Source organism: Protomyctophum bolini (assembly GCF_963924005.1).
Source record: "Protomyctophum bolini genome assembly, chromosome: 23".
Lineage (NCBI taxonomy): Eukaryota > Metazoa > Chordata > Actinopteri > Myctophiformes > Myctophidae > Protomyctophum > Protomyctophum bolini.
Window position 1 is genome coordinate 27,955,399 of NC_137884.1, and position 17,080 is coordinate 27,972,478.

Below are 17,080 nucleotides of genomic sequence, written 5' to 3' on the forward strand. Positions count from 1 at the left end.
ATGTCATCTATTGCTTTAGCGATCGCCAACATGCCTGATTTGTTGAGCTGTCATTGAAACACTGCCTTTTATTCATGGACATGGCTCTGCTGTCTACAAGATATTTCCCCCCCCACATATTTTAGATGCATTTTTTTAATATTTAACTTTAATTCTATGGTGGAATCAAAGGGAACGTGTATGGCAGATAATAACGTTGCTCATGGAAGGCAGAGGGAGGGGCCTCATATTGTCACCCCTAACCCTATTCTGCCTGTCGATAATCTGTAATTTATGTGTGTGTGCGTCCGTCTGTCTGTCCGTCCGTCCTTCAGTGAACAGCTAATCTCTGGCACCGTTGGCTTCATCGCAGTCAAACCTGAATGCTGAGAGCTGAACCTCTGCCCCTCACAATTTAATTGAATTTTTCAATTCAAAGGGCTGTTTTGGCATGAGAAAACATACGTTTACATTGCCAAATCCCTCACATGGGCCTGTTATCGCGCCAGCAGGAGGCTGATCTTTGCAAATGGAAGAAATTACCAGTACTCACACATACACGATCTGTGTAAAACTTTGTACTGTATGCACACTCCCAAGGAACTGCATTTTTCACATCTGCCTTTTATAGGTACAACACATGATCTCTATAGTCATGTGATCAAGACGGGTCTGTTTGATTTCTCATATTCCACCCTGATTTCCACCCTGACTGCCTTAAGTTTTCAGGAGTGGCCCCCGTTAATTTCATACAAATTGCCGCAAATCATAAACGCAGTGTCAGAGTAGCGGTGAAACTGTGCACGCATATTCCCACTTCGCTGAGGAATAAATGCCACTTGACATCAGCCTCATGGTGGCGCTATAACAGGCACGTCTTCACATATAACTGCACCGATCTGCGTAAAACGTTGTATAAGGAAAAAAAAGTTCTGCCTTTTAGAGCGCCACCAGGAGGATGACTTTTTATATTAAGTCTTACTCCACATGCATTCGTCTTCATGACATTACTAAGCATTATGACATCCTGGTGGAGACCCAGTTTCCCCTCTGTGTCTTTGTCATTTTCTGCATTCATGTATAGTTTCATTTCGCTCCAAAATGGCACCCCTGTGTGTTTGTTTGTCTGTATGTTTGTGTTCTTGTTTGCGTGTGTCTGTCTGTCTGTCTGTCTGTATTGTCGTGATACCGGCAGTGACACAGAAACCCTCAACCTCTTTTTGAAAAATGCAAATTGGTTCTATTTGTGGTTACGCTCCTGTCAGAGAATGCATAGAGGTGTGTGTCTGTGTGTGTGTGTGTGTGTGTGTGTGTGCAGACTGAGTCTGCTTTGCTTTTGTTTGAGTTTGACAGGAAGTTGGTATGCCTTGGCTTCGCTGGGTGTCATTGTGTGTATTGATTGCTTGCGTGTGTGTATTGATAGCAAAGCAGGCTGTTTGTGTTTGAGGTGTGTGTGTGTGTGTGTGTATGTGTGTGTTTGAGGTGTGCATGCACGTGTGTGTGTGTGTGTGTGTGTGTGTGCAATTGTGCATGCATGTGTGTGTGTGTGTGTGTTTGAGGTGTGCATGCACGTGTGTGTGTGTTTGAGATGTGCATGCATGTGTGTGTGTATGCGTGTGTGTTTGAGGTGTGCATGCACGTGTGTGTGTGTGTGTGTGTGTGTGTTTGAGGTGTGCATGCACGTGTGTGTGTGTTTGAGGTGTGCATGTGTGTGTGTGTGTGTTTGAGGTGTGCATGTGTGTGTGTGTGCTTGAGGTGTGCATGTACGTGTGTGTGACATGCAGGTTCCTAGTCCTTCGCTGTGTCAACACAGACAACACACGGGGCGTGTGCGTGCGTGCCTGCGTGCACGTGCTCATTGTAAAGGTCTCCTTCTGCAGTGGATGTATTGATCCATGCGGGCTTCTTTTACTGTATATACGTATGGATAATGTTACATATATATCTTTTTATATTGCTTATTCGTGTGGCTCTCAAACATTTCCATGTCGAAGACCTCTAAGATGATGATGTATTTGTCTGCGTGAACCGTGAAGCCCATTTTGGGGACAAAATAAATAAGAATTAGTTTGTCCCAGGGGCTTTTGTTTCCATGTATAGTTAATAGCAACATTTTTTTGTAATGTTTTGAATAAAATAATTATTTGACGTTTTTCAGAGAACTTGTGTTAGGATTTAGAAGGCTTTCTTATTTATTTTTTTATCAGCCTTGGATCTAAATGGGTTAAGATAACTAATTATAATTATATTCCCATGGTAAACATTGCTATAGAGTATTTGTTTGGTCACAGTGGCCAAACAACAGTGGTCTCCAACTCTTCCCCAAAAATACGTTTTCATTGTGGGATGCTGTCAATTTCACCTGATCAGGAGAGACAATTCACACAGGATTATGTGTGAGGGGAAATAAGAGCAGACATACACTTGAATGTGGACATCATAAATGGGTTCTCTCTCTCCTGATTGGATGAAATTGGTGACCCACTTGAAAAGGTACTACTGTCTGTTGTATTTTCTGTTCTCTTCAGCTCGAGAGAATGTGAGACCTGTCACTGAACAGTATCAGAATATAGAGCTTTTTACTGCAGTTTGAAAAGGCCCTCAGCTCTGAACTCGGTAGAATCTGCACCTGGCTCGCTGATAACAAACTATCTTTACACCTGGGGAAAAACTGAATCCATTCTCTTTGGATCAAACGGTAATCTCAGCAAGGCTTCTTGGTTAGAGTGGGTGACAATATTATCACACGAAAAGATGAAATTACCTACCTAGGTTCCATCCTGGAGGCTAATCTTTCCGGTGATAAAATGGCCACCAACGTAATAAAAAAAGGTCAACCAAAGAACAAGATTCCTTTATCACCTTTATCAACAAAAACACCTCGAAGCCCCTAACAGGAGCCCTCGTACAAGGTTTCTTCGACTATGCCTGCACCTCCTGGTACCACAGCACCTCAAAGGCCCTTAAAACACAAGGCTCCAGACTTCCCACAACAAACTGGTCGGGGCTACTACTTGGCCTCACTCCCCAAACCCACCTCATAAAGCTCTCAATGGTCTCGCACCTTCCTACCTACATGACTGCCTGCCTAAATATGTCCCAAACCGCCCCCTAAGCTCTTCCACTGCTGGCCTGCTCGCTTTGCCAAAAAAAAATGGCAACTAAAAAATACGGGGAAGCAGCTTTTTGCTTCTACGGGCCGAAGGCGTGGAACAAGCTCCCACTGTACCTTCGTCAGGCAGCCTCTGTAGACATTTTTAAAGCTCAGCTTAAGACAACATCTACAACATTGCTTTTAATTGATCTTTTATTTTTTATTTTTGTTATTCATGTCCTCACTGTATTGCATTACTGCTTGTTCTTAATGTTGTTGCCTTGCTTTTCTTTTATTCTCCATTGTTCTGTAAAGCTGCATTTCATGTCATGAAAGGTGCTATACAAATAAAGTTTTATTATTATTATTATTACTACTTGGCCTCACTCCCCAAACCCACCTCACCCCTGCCCACTTTGACAGTGTTCCCTGTCCTCTCTCTCTCTCTCTCTCTCTCTCTCTCTCTCTGTGTTTCTAGGAGAAGAACCGAGACAAAGACAAGCGTTTCCGTCCTCTTTACGACATCCCCTACATGTTTGAGGCCCGAGAGTTCCTGAGGAAGAAGCTGATTGGAAAGAAGGTAAGCGCAAAGCTCCCATTGAATCATTGATTGAAGTATTTATTAACAGTTTGCAGAATTACAGTATACATTTCAAGCACAAACTCAATACAAAGACTGTTAACGGGTGAGTGGACGACCCAATTAAGCATTACACTTGTTTACAAAAGCATCCACCATGTTCAATTCATCAAAACATTTAGAGACGTACAAATAGACACTTCTATATACAACGAATAGTCAAAGAACAGAACAGGAATTCATGAAGGAGGTAAAAAGGGAAAAGAAACTTATACAGTGAGGGGAAAAAGGGGCGGTGGGCGGGGGATTCAGATTTTACGGGGGCCAGTTTCGAATTGCAGCCGTCCGTAGGTGCCCTTTGAGAGCGGTTTTCCATTCACTCTGTTGTCAACAGTGGTCTTGTGGTTAGAGTGTCTGCCCTGAGACTGGGAGGTCAGTGTTCAATCCCCAGCCGGGTCATACCAAATACTCTAATAATGGGACCCAGTGCCTCCCTGCTTGACACTCAGCATCAAGGGTTGGATTGGGGTGGGAAGTGAGGACGCTGGCGTCGACTGTTCGCCGCTTCACCTCCCAATGTATGAATGAATGAACCGTTGTAAGGCGCTTTGAGTAGGCACGTAGTGCATAGAAAAGCGCCATAAAAATGCAATTCATTATTATGTATGTTACTATGGAGGGCTACAGTATGTTACTATGGAGGGCTGTTTATGTTTACTAGAGCAGGCTCCCATTCACTCTGTTGTCAATGGAGGGCTGCGGCCGCCGATTATGCCATTTACCACTCGCGGTCTGTGTGTGGACCACTGGTTAACCCATTCTGAACGGGAACCCGTTTTGGTGTTAGCATCATGTTATGCTTTAGCTATTGAAAAATAGCAGATCTACAAGCTCATAGCGCGCCACCGAAAAATCGAAGAGCGACTGACATCTTTTAGAATCTGATCTCAGGTCAGAACGGGTTCATCAGACCAGTGTGTGTCCGGTGGAAACCTCGTATGAATCTGATCTCAGGTCAGAATGGGTTAAACCGTGTAATTGGAACATTAGTATGCTTGCATCAGCCTCGACTGTGATTGCCTGTGGTAGTGTAGTGTAGTGTAGCCGGGCTGTCGTTGTCAAATAAAACAATATCGCTGAGGGGAGACTATTGGAAGATGTGTGTGTGTGTGTGTGTGTGAGAGGGAAGAAATGTCAGGGAAACCCTGCTGTAACACACACACACACACGGTTAACAGCTTTACCTAATCTGGGGTCTCTCCAGATGGAGACGTATATAGTTCCATCTGTGTAAACGTCCAGGCCTCGTGCCCTGGGGCCCGGTATCGGCCGGCTCTCCCCCGCTTTAACACATTCAGGCCTGAAGACGATTCTACAAATACCTTCTAAATCCTGACAGTTTTCTGAAAAAACCCTTGGTTGTTTCTATGTGAGTCGTTCTCAAAACATTCATCTCAAGGACCCCCTAAAAATATATCAAATTGGCCGACGAACCCCATCTGAAAATATGTAGTTCCAGGGACCCCCATCCCAGAAGCAAAGATTTGAGTTAAAAAACATTCGCTCTGACAGAATATATTCAACCACATTTGGGCCACATTTTCACGATTTTTCAAAAAATAGCAGACCTACAAGCTCGTAGCGCGCCACTCGGTGGCGCGCTATGAGCTTGTAGATCTGCTATTTTTCAATAGCTAAAGCATATAACGTAATGCTAACACCAAAAAGGGGTTCCCGCCCAGAATGGGTTAAACAAGCATTGTTGATTTCTACCTCTTGTGGTTATCGATCCGCTGTGCTCTAAACACCAGGGGTCCCCGCGGTGATTTACACACCTGGGGGCCTGCGGTGATTTACACCAAGCTAACGCAGCGAGGGGGCCCTGCTGCGTTAGCTAAAGAGACCCTCGCACACTGCCCTGTGGGACGCCACTACTACTCATTTGGTTCACTTACGTCGTTCACATTCATTAAGCACAGCTGTGTGTGTGTGCACGCATCCGTTTCTCTCTCTCAGCCACAGTCATCACTACTTTTGTTCTCCGGATCACTTCGAGTAACATGTAGGTGTTTCGTAGACAGCCTTATATTAAACTTTATTACAGGCTCACAAGGTAAGACGGTACATCACATATACGAGAATACAAATACATTAAAAAAAAAGTACAGTACATTTACCCAGCCCCACAGGTTACTACTCTAGGCGAGGCACTCATGCCCAGTGTCCTCTGATGGTAGAAGTGTACCTTACTTATCCAAAGAGACTTGCGGACCTGCGAAGATCAGGGTAATTGTCACTGACCCTAGTCAACGACGGGGTAAATACGCAGCTACGTAGGAACGCCTTTGTGTTGTACATGGTCACATGGGTGGATATTACCAAACACAGATCAGATGCATGCGTGTATGCGTCACATGCATGTACATTATGCGTCACATGCACATACCGTGAGTAAGAGAACAGGCGTGTCTTATTTACCCTGCTCCATAGCAGTGAGACATGCAGACCCTCACAACCAACCCCCATCCACAGCAATTTTAATCATCCTCGTCCTCGTTTTAATGGTGCATATTTCGACCGTAGGCTCTCCCCCTTGACGAGTGGAGAGAGACTAATGATTCCCCGGTTTATTTGTCAGACTGTGGGGGGTGGGGGGTGGGGCGGGCGCTGACACATCAACAGAGACGTTGATGATGTGTGCAGGCGCCAAAGATGACGGTAACAAAGATGGTCGTGACAAAGATGGCCTGGCTGCCACGCATGAGCTGAGGGTCTTAACGAGCGAGAGGCACAATGAGCGTAAAACCCCAGACTGGGCTTGTGTTGAGAGAAAATTGCATGCTCATCATGTTTCTGCCCCATTAAAATGCAATAGGCTGCGCTAGTGTGAACGTGCTCGAACACATGTGTCCATATATGGATTTCACATGCATTTTATACGAGCGTGTTCGTGTTAGGGCTGTCCATTTCAACCCAATGTGCTGAATGTTGTGCTTTAAGACGTACAAACACACACGTCTATATTGCGGCCCCATTTCTGTGGCTGTTAAGTGTTTGTTCTCCCCAGCAATAAAGGCTTGTGAGGCAGGGAATGTGAACCACGTTGGAATACAATAAAGCAGGCCTCATGCCCATCGCTTCCCCCCCTCATTAAGGGTCTGATCGTGGCTTGTTTACGTGCTGTAAAATACATGAAGATCGTGTGCGACAACGCAATTCCAATTCAATTTTTATTAAAGTGTCAAACACAACAAGTTGTCTCAAGACACTTTACAATTTGGCGCTGCACTGTGGCGACATGGACATAAGGGCTACGCTTGCATGCGGGCCCTTTGTCTGAGACAAATTTCTTCCTCTGGAGACAAATGATAAAGAACCTTGAACCAACAAAGATCCACCCAGAGCAGCAATATTGCGACAATGGTAATGAAAAACTCGGCAGAACACGACTCTAGGGTCCATCTGCCTCGACCGTGTCGCACACACACACAATGCGTGTGTGCGATCAATGCGCACACACGCATTGATCGGAAAAACATGTCAGGCAAAACAGTTTCCTAATATTTCATCTTTTTATGTTTTTTCATAAATTAGTTATTTCGGATTACAGCGTTTCACACAATTTAGTGAAACTAGTCGATTTCTGAAGATTTAAAAAAACAAACATTTGAAAACGGCTTTCACCTTTTTATGACAACATGGCCAAAATGAGAGATAACAGTTTGAAAGTGTGTCAGTGATCAGCTTTTTTCACTACTAAAACATTGCTTTTCCAATTTATTTAATTTCTTAGATAATAAATAATTGATGACATTTCTGGAAAAAAAATAATAATTTGATTTTAATTCATGGAAATTTCGTTTTTTTGAAAATGTTTTGTAATTCAAATTTTAACCCATTCTGGGCGGGAACCCCTTTTGGTGTTTTACCCCCCAGGCCGGGAACCCATTTTGGGGTTCTGTACAGTATGTACAGTATTCAAAAATGTAAAGAAATTGATGCTGCTATATCAATATTATTTGAAGTTTTTTTGAAAATTTAGTTCAGGATTTAGAGGCGTTTTTAGAATCGGCCTCAGGCCTAAATGGGTTAAACAAGATGTAGGAAACTAAACACAAAAGGGACCCATACAAATTGGTACCGTGACTCATAAATGGGTCCCCGACCCACTGTTTGGGAAACCAGCACATTATAGAACAACAGTTTCTCTTTCATGTTTCCATTTCCTCAAACCTCTCCGGTGTCACTTCTACTCTCCTCCCTCCTGAGCGACGCTCGATTCAACAGCGTTCAGTCATTATCACTGCTCTGGGGGCCGTGAAAAGAACCTGCTCATATTAACCCATTCTGGGCGGGAACCCCTTTTGGTGTTAGCATCATGCTATGCTTTAGCTATTGAAAAATAGCAGATCTACAAGCTCATAGCGCGCCACCGAGTGGCGCGCTACGAGCTTGTAGGTCTGCTATTTTAGAAAAGTCGTGAAAATGTAGCACAAATCTTTGAATATATATTTCAGAGCGAACATTTTTAACTAAAATATTTGCTTCTGGGGGGTCTCTCCTGGAACTACATATTTTGAGATGGGGGTCCGTGTGGCCCAATAGAGATAATTCTGGGGGTCCTTGACATGAAAAAGGTTGAGCACCACTGACATAGAAACATGGACTTTTTTTAATCGACTTCAGTCCAAAATGGGTTAAATGATCCTGTGCCTGAAGCTAATGCTTGATTAGGGGGAATGCATGTCTGGGACTGTGGGAGTATTATTTATATTTATATCTGTGTGTTTGTGTTCTTGCTTGTTCTAGGATCTTCCTACAGTTTTTCCACAGACTTTCGATTCAGTATTTTAGTCAGACGTCATTTTGTAGTGCTACGTTACGGTCCGGGTCCAAGTGGCACCAGCTCCCTGTCCGCATCTCATTGTAAATAGAATATCTAAACGCGAGAATCTTTTTTACAATGACGTTATTTTTCAGAAAGGAAGCGAGAGGTGTCCATGACAACAAAAATATATGATGTGGAGACAATAAAGACTATTATCATTATTATTGAAGGTGGCAACATTTGCTCGGTAAAATATTTCGGGGGCATATTTAGAATGTGTGCAGGCTTGAGTATGTTGAATTTAGTTTGCATTAATGAGAATTTAGTTAGTTGACACAATAAAATAAAATGGCGATAGTATTCCGTGTGGGGCAGACGGCCTGTCACAGCCAGATTTGGGAGAGCAGCAGCTTTGTTGTTTGCGAGGAAAGGAAAGCGGTAAAATGAGACTTTTGTGGTGGTTTTCGTCTCAGATTTAGTCCGACGGAGCGTCACAGTATAACTCTATGGGGACACAAAAGCGACACAAAAGTAGGACCCGGAAGTATCTCAGGAGGGGGCGCTCACGTCACAGCTAAAATACTGAATAGGAGTATGAATCGGCCCTTAGTTTCAGTCATAGCTTAGTTTTCATTTAGTGAAAATAGGTAGTCGACGAACATTTTTAGTTTAGTTTTAGTCGACGAAATCATCAATTTCTGTCCGCCCAGAGGCCTTCCCCACACATTCACGCTTGCTTTTGCCCTGAACGAATTATCAATCACCCCCCATTGCAATTGATAACGCCAGCCCCCCCGGCCACAGACAGACACCCTACTAACCCTGCTGTCAGGCAGACAAACATCGTTCGTCACGTCGTACTGTAGATCTCCGCCAAACCTTCCCATGAAATATTTAAAAGGGCACTTTAGAGAGGGCGTTTTATATAATGACTATTCACACTCTGGCTCGGGGCGATGTTCTCCCGAAGATCGCTGAGGTTGTCTGGCCTCGCGAGACCCGCTGTAATTAACCCATTCTGAACGGGAACCCCTTTTGGTGTTAGCACTATGTTATGCTTTAGCTATTGAAAAATAGCAGATCTACAAGCTCATAGCGCGCCACCGAGTGGCGCGCTACGAGCTTGTAGGTCTGCTATTTTTTGAAAAATCGAAGAACTACTGACATTCTTAGAATCTGATCTCAGGTCAGAATGGGTTCATCAGACCAGTGTGTGTCAAGTGGAAACCTCGTATGAATCTGATCTCAGGTCAGAATGGGTTAAGCTGAAATATAATAATATGTACGCCACTGTCTTCTTCCACAGTTGATTAGTATTGAAGGCAGACCTTCTATGCTGTTAGAAGTGGGTTAAGGGCCGATTCATACTCCTATTTTAGAGGCGAATAAACGTCTGTTCGGCTCTGTAGAGCCTACAATGTGACGTCATTGGGCTCTGTAGAGCCTACAATGTGACGTCATTGGGCTCTGTAGAGCCTACAATGTGACGTCATTTGGCTCTGTAGAGCCTACAATGTGACGTCATTGGGCTCTGTAGAGCCTACAATGTGACGTCATTGGGCTCTGTAGAGCCTACAATGTGACGTCATTTGGCTCTGTAGAGCCTACAATGTGACGTCATTGGGCTCTGTAGAGCCTACAATGTGACGTCATTGGGCTCTGTAGAGCCTACAATGTGACGTCATTTGGCTCTGTAGAGCCTACAATGTGACGTCATTGGGCTCTGTAGAGCCTACAATGTGACGTCATTGGGCTCTGTAGAGCCTACAATGTGACGTCATTGGGCTCTGTAGAGCCTACAATGTGACGTCATTTGGCTCTGTAGAGCCTACAATGTGACGTCATTGGGCTCTGTAGAGCCTACAATGTGACGTCATTGGGCTCTGTAGAGCCTACAATGTGACGTCATTGGGCTCTGTAGAGCCTACAATGTGACGTCATTGGGCTCTGTAGAGCCTACAATGTGACGTCATTGGGCTCTGTAGAGCCTACAATGTGACGTCATTTGGCTCTGTAGAGCCTACAATGTGACGTCATTCGGCTCTGTAGAGCCTACAATGTGACGTCATTTGGCTCTGTAGAGCCTACAGTGTGACGTCATTTGGCTCTGTAGAGCCTACAATGTGACGTCATTGGGCTCTGTAGAGCCTACAATGTGACGTCATTGGGCTCTGTAGAGCCTACAATGTGACGTCATTTGGCTCTGTAGAGCCTACAATGTGACGTCATTGGGCTCTGTAGAGCCTACAATGTGACGTCATTGGGCTCTGTAGAGCCTACAATGTGACGTCATTTGGCTCTGTAGAGCCTACAATGTGACGTCATTGGGCTCTGTAGAGCCTACAATGTGACGTCATTGGGCTCTGTAGAGCCTACAATGTGACGTCATTGGGCTCTGTAGAGCCTACAATGTGACGTCATTGGGCTCTGTAGAGCCTACAATGTGACGTCATTTGGCTCTGTAGAGCCTACAATGTGACGTCATTGGGCTCTGTAGAGCCTACAATGTGACGTCATTGGGCTCTGTAGAGCCTACAATGTGACGTCATTGGGCTCTGTAGAGCCTACAATGTGACGTCATTTGGCTCTGTAGAGCCTACAATGTGACGTCATTGGGCTCTGTAGAGCCTACAATGTGACGTCATTGGGCTCTGTAGAGCCTACAATGTGACGTCATTGGGCTCTGTAGAGCCTACAATGTGACGTCATTGGGCTCTGTAGAGCCTACAATGTGACGTCATTGGGCTCTGTAGAGCCTACAATGTGACGTCATTTGGCTCTGTAGAGCCTACAATGTGACGTCATTCGGCTCTGTAGAGCCTACAATGTGACGTCATTTGGCTCTGTAGAGCCTACAGTGTGACGTCATTTGGCTCTGTAGAGCCTACAATGTGACGTCATTGGGCTCTGTAGAGCCTACAATGTGACGTCATTGGGCTCTGTAGAGCCTACAATGTGACGTCATTTGGCTCTGTAGAGCCTACAATGTGACGTCATTGGGCTCTGTAGAGCCTACAATGTGACGTCATTGGGCTCTGTAGAGCCTACAATGTGACGTCATTGGGCTCTGTAGAGCCTACAATGTGACGTCATTGGGCTCTGTAGAGCCTACAATGTGACGTCATTGGGCTCTGTAGAGCCTACAATGTGACGTCATTTGGCTCTGTAGAGCCTACAATGTGACGTCATTCGGCTCTGTAGAGCCTACAATGTGACGTCATTTGGCTCTGTAGAGCCTACAGTGTGACGTCATTTGGCTCTGTAGAGCCTACAATGTGACGTCATTTGGCTCTGTAGAGCCTACAATGTGACGTCATTGGGCTCTGTAGAGCCTACAATGTGACGTCATTGGGCTCTGTAGAGCCTACAGTGTGACGTCATTTGGCTCTGTAGAGCCTACAATGTGACGTCATTTGGCTCTGTAGAGCCTACAATGTGACGTCATTGGGCTCTGTAGAGCCTACAGTGTGACGTCATTTGGCTCTGTAGAGCCTACAATGTGACGTCATTGGGCTCTGTAGAGCCTACAATGTGACGTCATTTGGCTCTGTAGAGCCTACAGTGTGACGTCATTTGGCTCTGTAGAGCCTACAATGTGACGTCATTTGGCTCTGTAGAGCCTACAATGTGACGTCATTCGGCTCTGTAGAGCCTACAATGTGACGTCATTTGGCTCTGTAGAGCCTACAATGTGACGTCATTTGGCTCTGTAGAGCCTACAATGTGACGTCATTGGGCTCTGTAGAGCCTACAATGTGACGTCATTGGGCTCTGTAGAGCCTACAATGTGACGTCATTTGGCTCTGTAGAGCCTACAATGTGACGTCATTTGGCTCTGTAGAGCCTACAATGTGACGTCATTGGGCTCTGTAGAGCCTACAATGTGACGTCATTCGGCTCTGTAGAGCCTACAATGTGACGTCATTGGGCTCTGTAGAGCCTACAATGTGACGTCATTTGGCTCTGTAGAGCCTACAATGTGACGTCATTTGGCTCTGTAGAGCCTACAGTGTGACGTCATTTGGCTCTGTAGAGCCTACAATGTGACGTCATTTGGCTCTGTAGAGCCTACAGTGTGACGTCATTTGGCTCTGTAGAGCCTACAATGTGACGTCATTTGGCTCTGTAGAGCCTACAATGTGACGTCATTCGGCTCTGTAGAGCCTACAATGTGACGTCATTTGGCTCTGTAGAGCCTACAATGTGACGTCATTTGGCTCTGTAGAGCCTACAATGTGACGTCATTGGGCTCTGTAGAGCCTACAATGTGACGTCATTTGGCTCTGTAGAGCCTACAATGTGACGTCATTTGGCTCTGTAGAGCCTACAATGTGACGTCATTTGGCTCTGTAGAGCCTACAATGTGACGTCATTCGGCTCTGTAGAGCCTACAATGTGACGTCATTTGAGGTTCGGGGTGGGGGTACTGGGGTACCCTCCTAAAGTCGCCTCTTCGGTGCTATTGAACATTTCTGACGAGCCGAAATCATTTCGGCACTACAGCGCCGAAACAGCGGTAAAAATAGGAGTATGAATCAGCCCTTAGGTTTTACTGGTGGTGTCCTCATCCTTTCCTGAAACAAACGCACACACAGGCACATCCTCTAGTCTAACACTCCAAAATCAATAAGAGAAATATGCTGTAAGGTTCTCAGTTCTCAAAACCAAAAGCTTGAATTGTTGCTAAGACACTAGGGCAGAGCCAGAAATACCCCCCCCCCACACCCCCCCTCCCTCTCCATCAATGATTATTGCAGAGCTTTATAAAACTATGACCATTACACTTTATATTTTCCTATGATACCAGCCTCAGCCATACGGCTGCCTTGGCAACAGGGAAAAGCAGTAGGCAGCAAAACAAACTATGGCAGCCTCTCGCTGTGGGTAAATGAGGGTTTATTTGCAGCTGCAACGCTTAAACCCACCAGGCATTAACCCATTCTGACCTGAGATCAGATTCTAAGAATGTCTATTACATCCTGACAGTTTAATTATTAACCTATTCTGAACTGAGATCAGATTCTAAAAATGTCTTTGATTTTTCAAAAATAGCAGACCTACAAGCTCGTAGCGCGCCACTCGGTGGCGCGCTATGAGCTTGTAGATCTGCTATTTTTCCAATAACACCAAAAGCGGTTCCTGCCCAAAATGGGTTAATGTTGTTCTGCAGTACCTCAGCTGCCAGGCTGTCAGGCCACATGCTGCGTAGAAGATGCTTCTAAAAGGTAACGCTGGCGGTTTGGACTCATGCGCTGCGAGCAGAAGGCTTCTGTCGACCCACTTAACGCATTCAGGACGGGAACCCCTTTTGGTTTTAGCATTATGTTATGCTTTAGCTATTGAAAAATAGCAGATCTACAAGCTCATAGCGCGCCACCGAGTGGCGCGCTACGAGCTTGTAGGTCTGCTATTTTTTTTAAATCGTGAAAATGGGGCACAAACCTTGGAATATTCTTTCAGAGCGACCAATTTTAACTCAAATCTTTGCTTCTGGGCGGTGCCCCTGGAACAACATCATTTGAGATGTGGGTCGGTGGCCAATTACATATAATTTTTGGAGTCCTTGACATGAAATATTGAGTGATATAGGCCTAGAAACATGAGGTATTTCAGAAAACTGTCAGGATTTAGAAGACTTTTTTTTATTTCGATGTCAGGCCTAAATGGGTTAACGCCGCCCGGTCTCGGTACCACTAAAGCACTAGAGAGGGAGCAACAGATTTGGAGCACTAAGCATTAGTGAAAGTCTTAAAACCGATGCTTTCACTGAATTTCTGCTCCAGCGAGAGCGGGCGAGAGAGATAGGGCTGGAGAGGGAGAGAGAGAGAGAGAGAGGGATACTTATTCCTGTGACAGAAAGTGAGATGGAGGCCCTTTTTTACCTCGACTGTTGTGGGGTAAATTGCGACTTGACCCAAAGGAATTAAGAGGGGATGCTCTTAACCATGTCTGGGTCTTCCCCCGCAAGGGAGGGAGATGGAGAGAAAGGGAGGGGGGGAGATAAGCAGAGGGAGAGAGAGAGGGAGGGAGATAACGGTGCAGTTGTGTCCTGATTTGGCTTTTGGAGTTTCACTGTCAAACTTAAAGGGATATTTTACTTTAAAAAAAAGCTTTTGGTAATTTCAGGCTTATGTGAACACCCCCAGACAGGTTTTAAGTTGCTCCATTCAATATTTTGATATTGAATGATTTTTGATATCTTTTTAGCTGCCCGCCCCCTTTCAATACAAACCCATTGTAACTTCAAACTCCATTTTAACCATGATAGATTCATTCATGAAAACACCCAACCTTTTTTCTGGTGACTGATATTGTCCTAATACGTGAGGGGGGCCGGGGTTATTTAATCCATTACATTATATAGCGCCCATTCAATTTATAAACACGGACCACTTTTACAGACGGACCGCATGTTGTTGTGAACGTGTGTGTAGCGGCTAACAATAGCCACGCCACTTTAACCCATTCTGACCGGGCACCCATTTTGGTGTTAGCATCATGTTATGCTTTACCTATTGAAAAATAGCAGATCTACAAGCTCATATCGCGCCACCGAGTGGCGCGATACGAGCTTGTAGGTCTGCTATTTTTGAAAAATTCGAAGAACGACTGACATTTTTAGAATCTGATCTCAGGTCAGAATGGGTTAATCAGACCAGTGTGTGTCCCGTGGAAACCTCGTATGAATCTGATCTCAGGTCAGAATGGGTTAAAGGCGATCGACAACAACGGGAGGTTAGAATAAATCTATCGCGACTAGCGAATGTACCGCGGAGTGCCGTCTAACACAGCATGTTTTTTCATAATTAGACGGGGTGATTTAGTTATTCATCTTTTAATATTTTTAGTTTTTTGTCGGCTAAACAGGGGAGGGAGTTTTCCGATGACGTCTCACTCTTACTCTAACACAGAGGATTGGCCCAGCAGGCGTTCCTATAGGCTGTGGAGCGATGATGCGATCTGTTTTCATATCAATAAACGCCGTCTTTTGGACAATACTTCGTCCTGGTTGTCGGGCGTTACCTGGGTGTTAAATGATCAATAGAGGGTATGTATAAAGTTAATGGCAAATTGAGTTTAACATTGTTTAACGTTGTTTAATGCAATCAGATAGGACGTTTCTGTTTGGATGTCTGGGCTGTCAAGGCCAGAAAGTAGTTTTTTGCCACTCAGTGGGCGTTCCTGCATAACTTCCTGGTTTGATGATGACGTCACGTGCATACCCTCTATACTCGACCGATACTCGTCTCCCATTGGGTCACTGGGTTGAGGTGGACGCCCGGACGGGCACACACACACACGCACACGCACGCACGCACGCACACACACACACACACACACACACACACACACACACACACACACACACACACACACACACACACACACACACACACACAGCCCTCAAGTCATGAAACATTTTTAACCCATTCTGAACGGGAACCCATTTTGGTGTCGGCATCATGTTATGCTTTAGCTATTGAAAAATAGCAGATCTACAAGCTCATAGCGCGCTACGAGCTTGTAGGTCTGCTATCTTTTGAAAAATCGAAGAACGACTGACATTTTTTTAGAATCTGATCTCAGGTCAGAATGGGTTCATCAGACCAGTGTGTGTCCAGTGGAAACCTCGTATGAATCTGATCTCAGGTCAGAATGGGTTAAATAAATCAGAGTTCAGAGGCTGCCTCAGAGCGCTACACGGGATGCAAAAACAAGCGGATTTTCCCCTGACTAAACCCGTCCGCGACGTGACTGAGCATTAACTACGAGTCTCTGCATGCAGAGAGATTTAACCCATTCTGACCTGAGATCAGATTCATACGAGGTTTCCACTGGACACACACACACTGGTCTGATGAACCCATTCTGACCTGAGATCAGATTCTAAAAAAAATGTCAGTCGTTCTTTGATTTTTCAAAAATAGCAGACCTACAAGCTCATAGCGCGCCACTCGGTGGCGCGCTATGAGCTTGTAGATCTGCTATTTTTCAATAGCTAAAGCACGACATGATGCTGACACCAAAATGGGTTCCCGTTCAGAATGGGTTAAGCTCAAAGCCGTAATACCACCCGCTCGCTTCACTTTGGAGCTCCTCAACTCTTATGTGGAGAATGCAATTCTTTTGATCTTTTATGAAGCATATCTAATATCCATATTCAAAAGGCCATCTTTTTTTTCCATGCTCTTTTTTTGTTGTTGTTGCTGCAGTGCTTTGTCTGTATCTGATCTGGCAACGCTAACCCATTCTGAACGGGAACCCATTTTGGTGTTAGCATCATGTTATGCTTTAGCTATTGAAAAATAGCAGATCTACAAGCTCGTAGCGCGCCACCGAGTGGCGCGCTACGAGCTTGTAGGTCTGCTATTTTTTGAAAAATCGAAGAACGACTGACATTTTTAGAATCTGATCTCGGGTCAGAATGGGTTCATCAGACCAGTGTGTGTCCAGTGGAAACCTCGTATGAATCCGATCTCAGGTCAGAATGGGTTAAGGCAGGGAGTTAGATCGCGACGATAACCCATTCTGAACAATGCTTCCCATGTTCCATAACAGCGGGTGGGTGGGGGGGGGGGGGGGAGGGACTCAATCTGTG

General features: G+C 45.0%; 1 protein-coding gene across 1 annotated transcript in view; it reads left to right on the top strand.

Annotated features, from left to right (window-relative positions):
• The window catches only part of snd1 (staphylococcal nuclease and tudor domain containing 1), a gene marked incomplete at its 3' end in the record, with an annotated part of 172,572 nt that overhangs the window by 80,727 nt on the left and 74,765 nt on the right, over positions 1-17,080 (top strand). Inside the window, exon 11 of the mRNA XM_080757520.1 lies at positions 3,552-3,653. Within this exon, the coding sequence (XP_080613646.1) occupies positions 3,552-3,653 (102 nt within the window). The remainder of the gene's footprint in view (positions 1-3,551; positions 3,654-17,080) is intronic.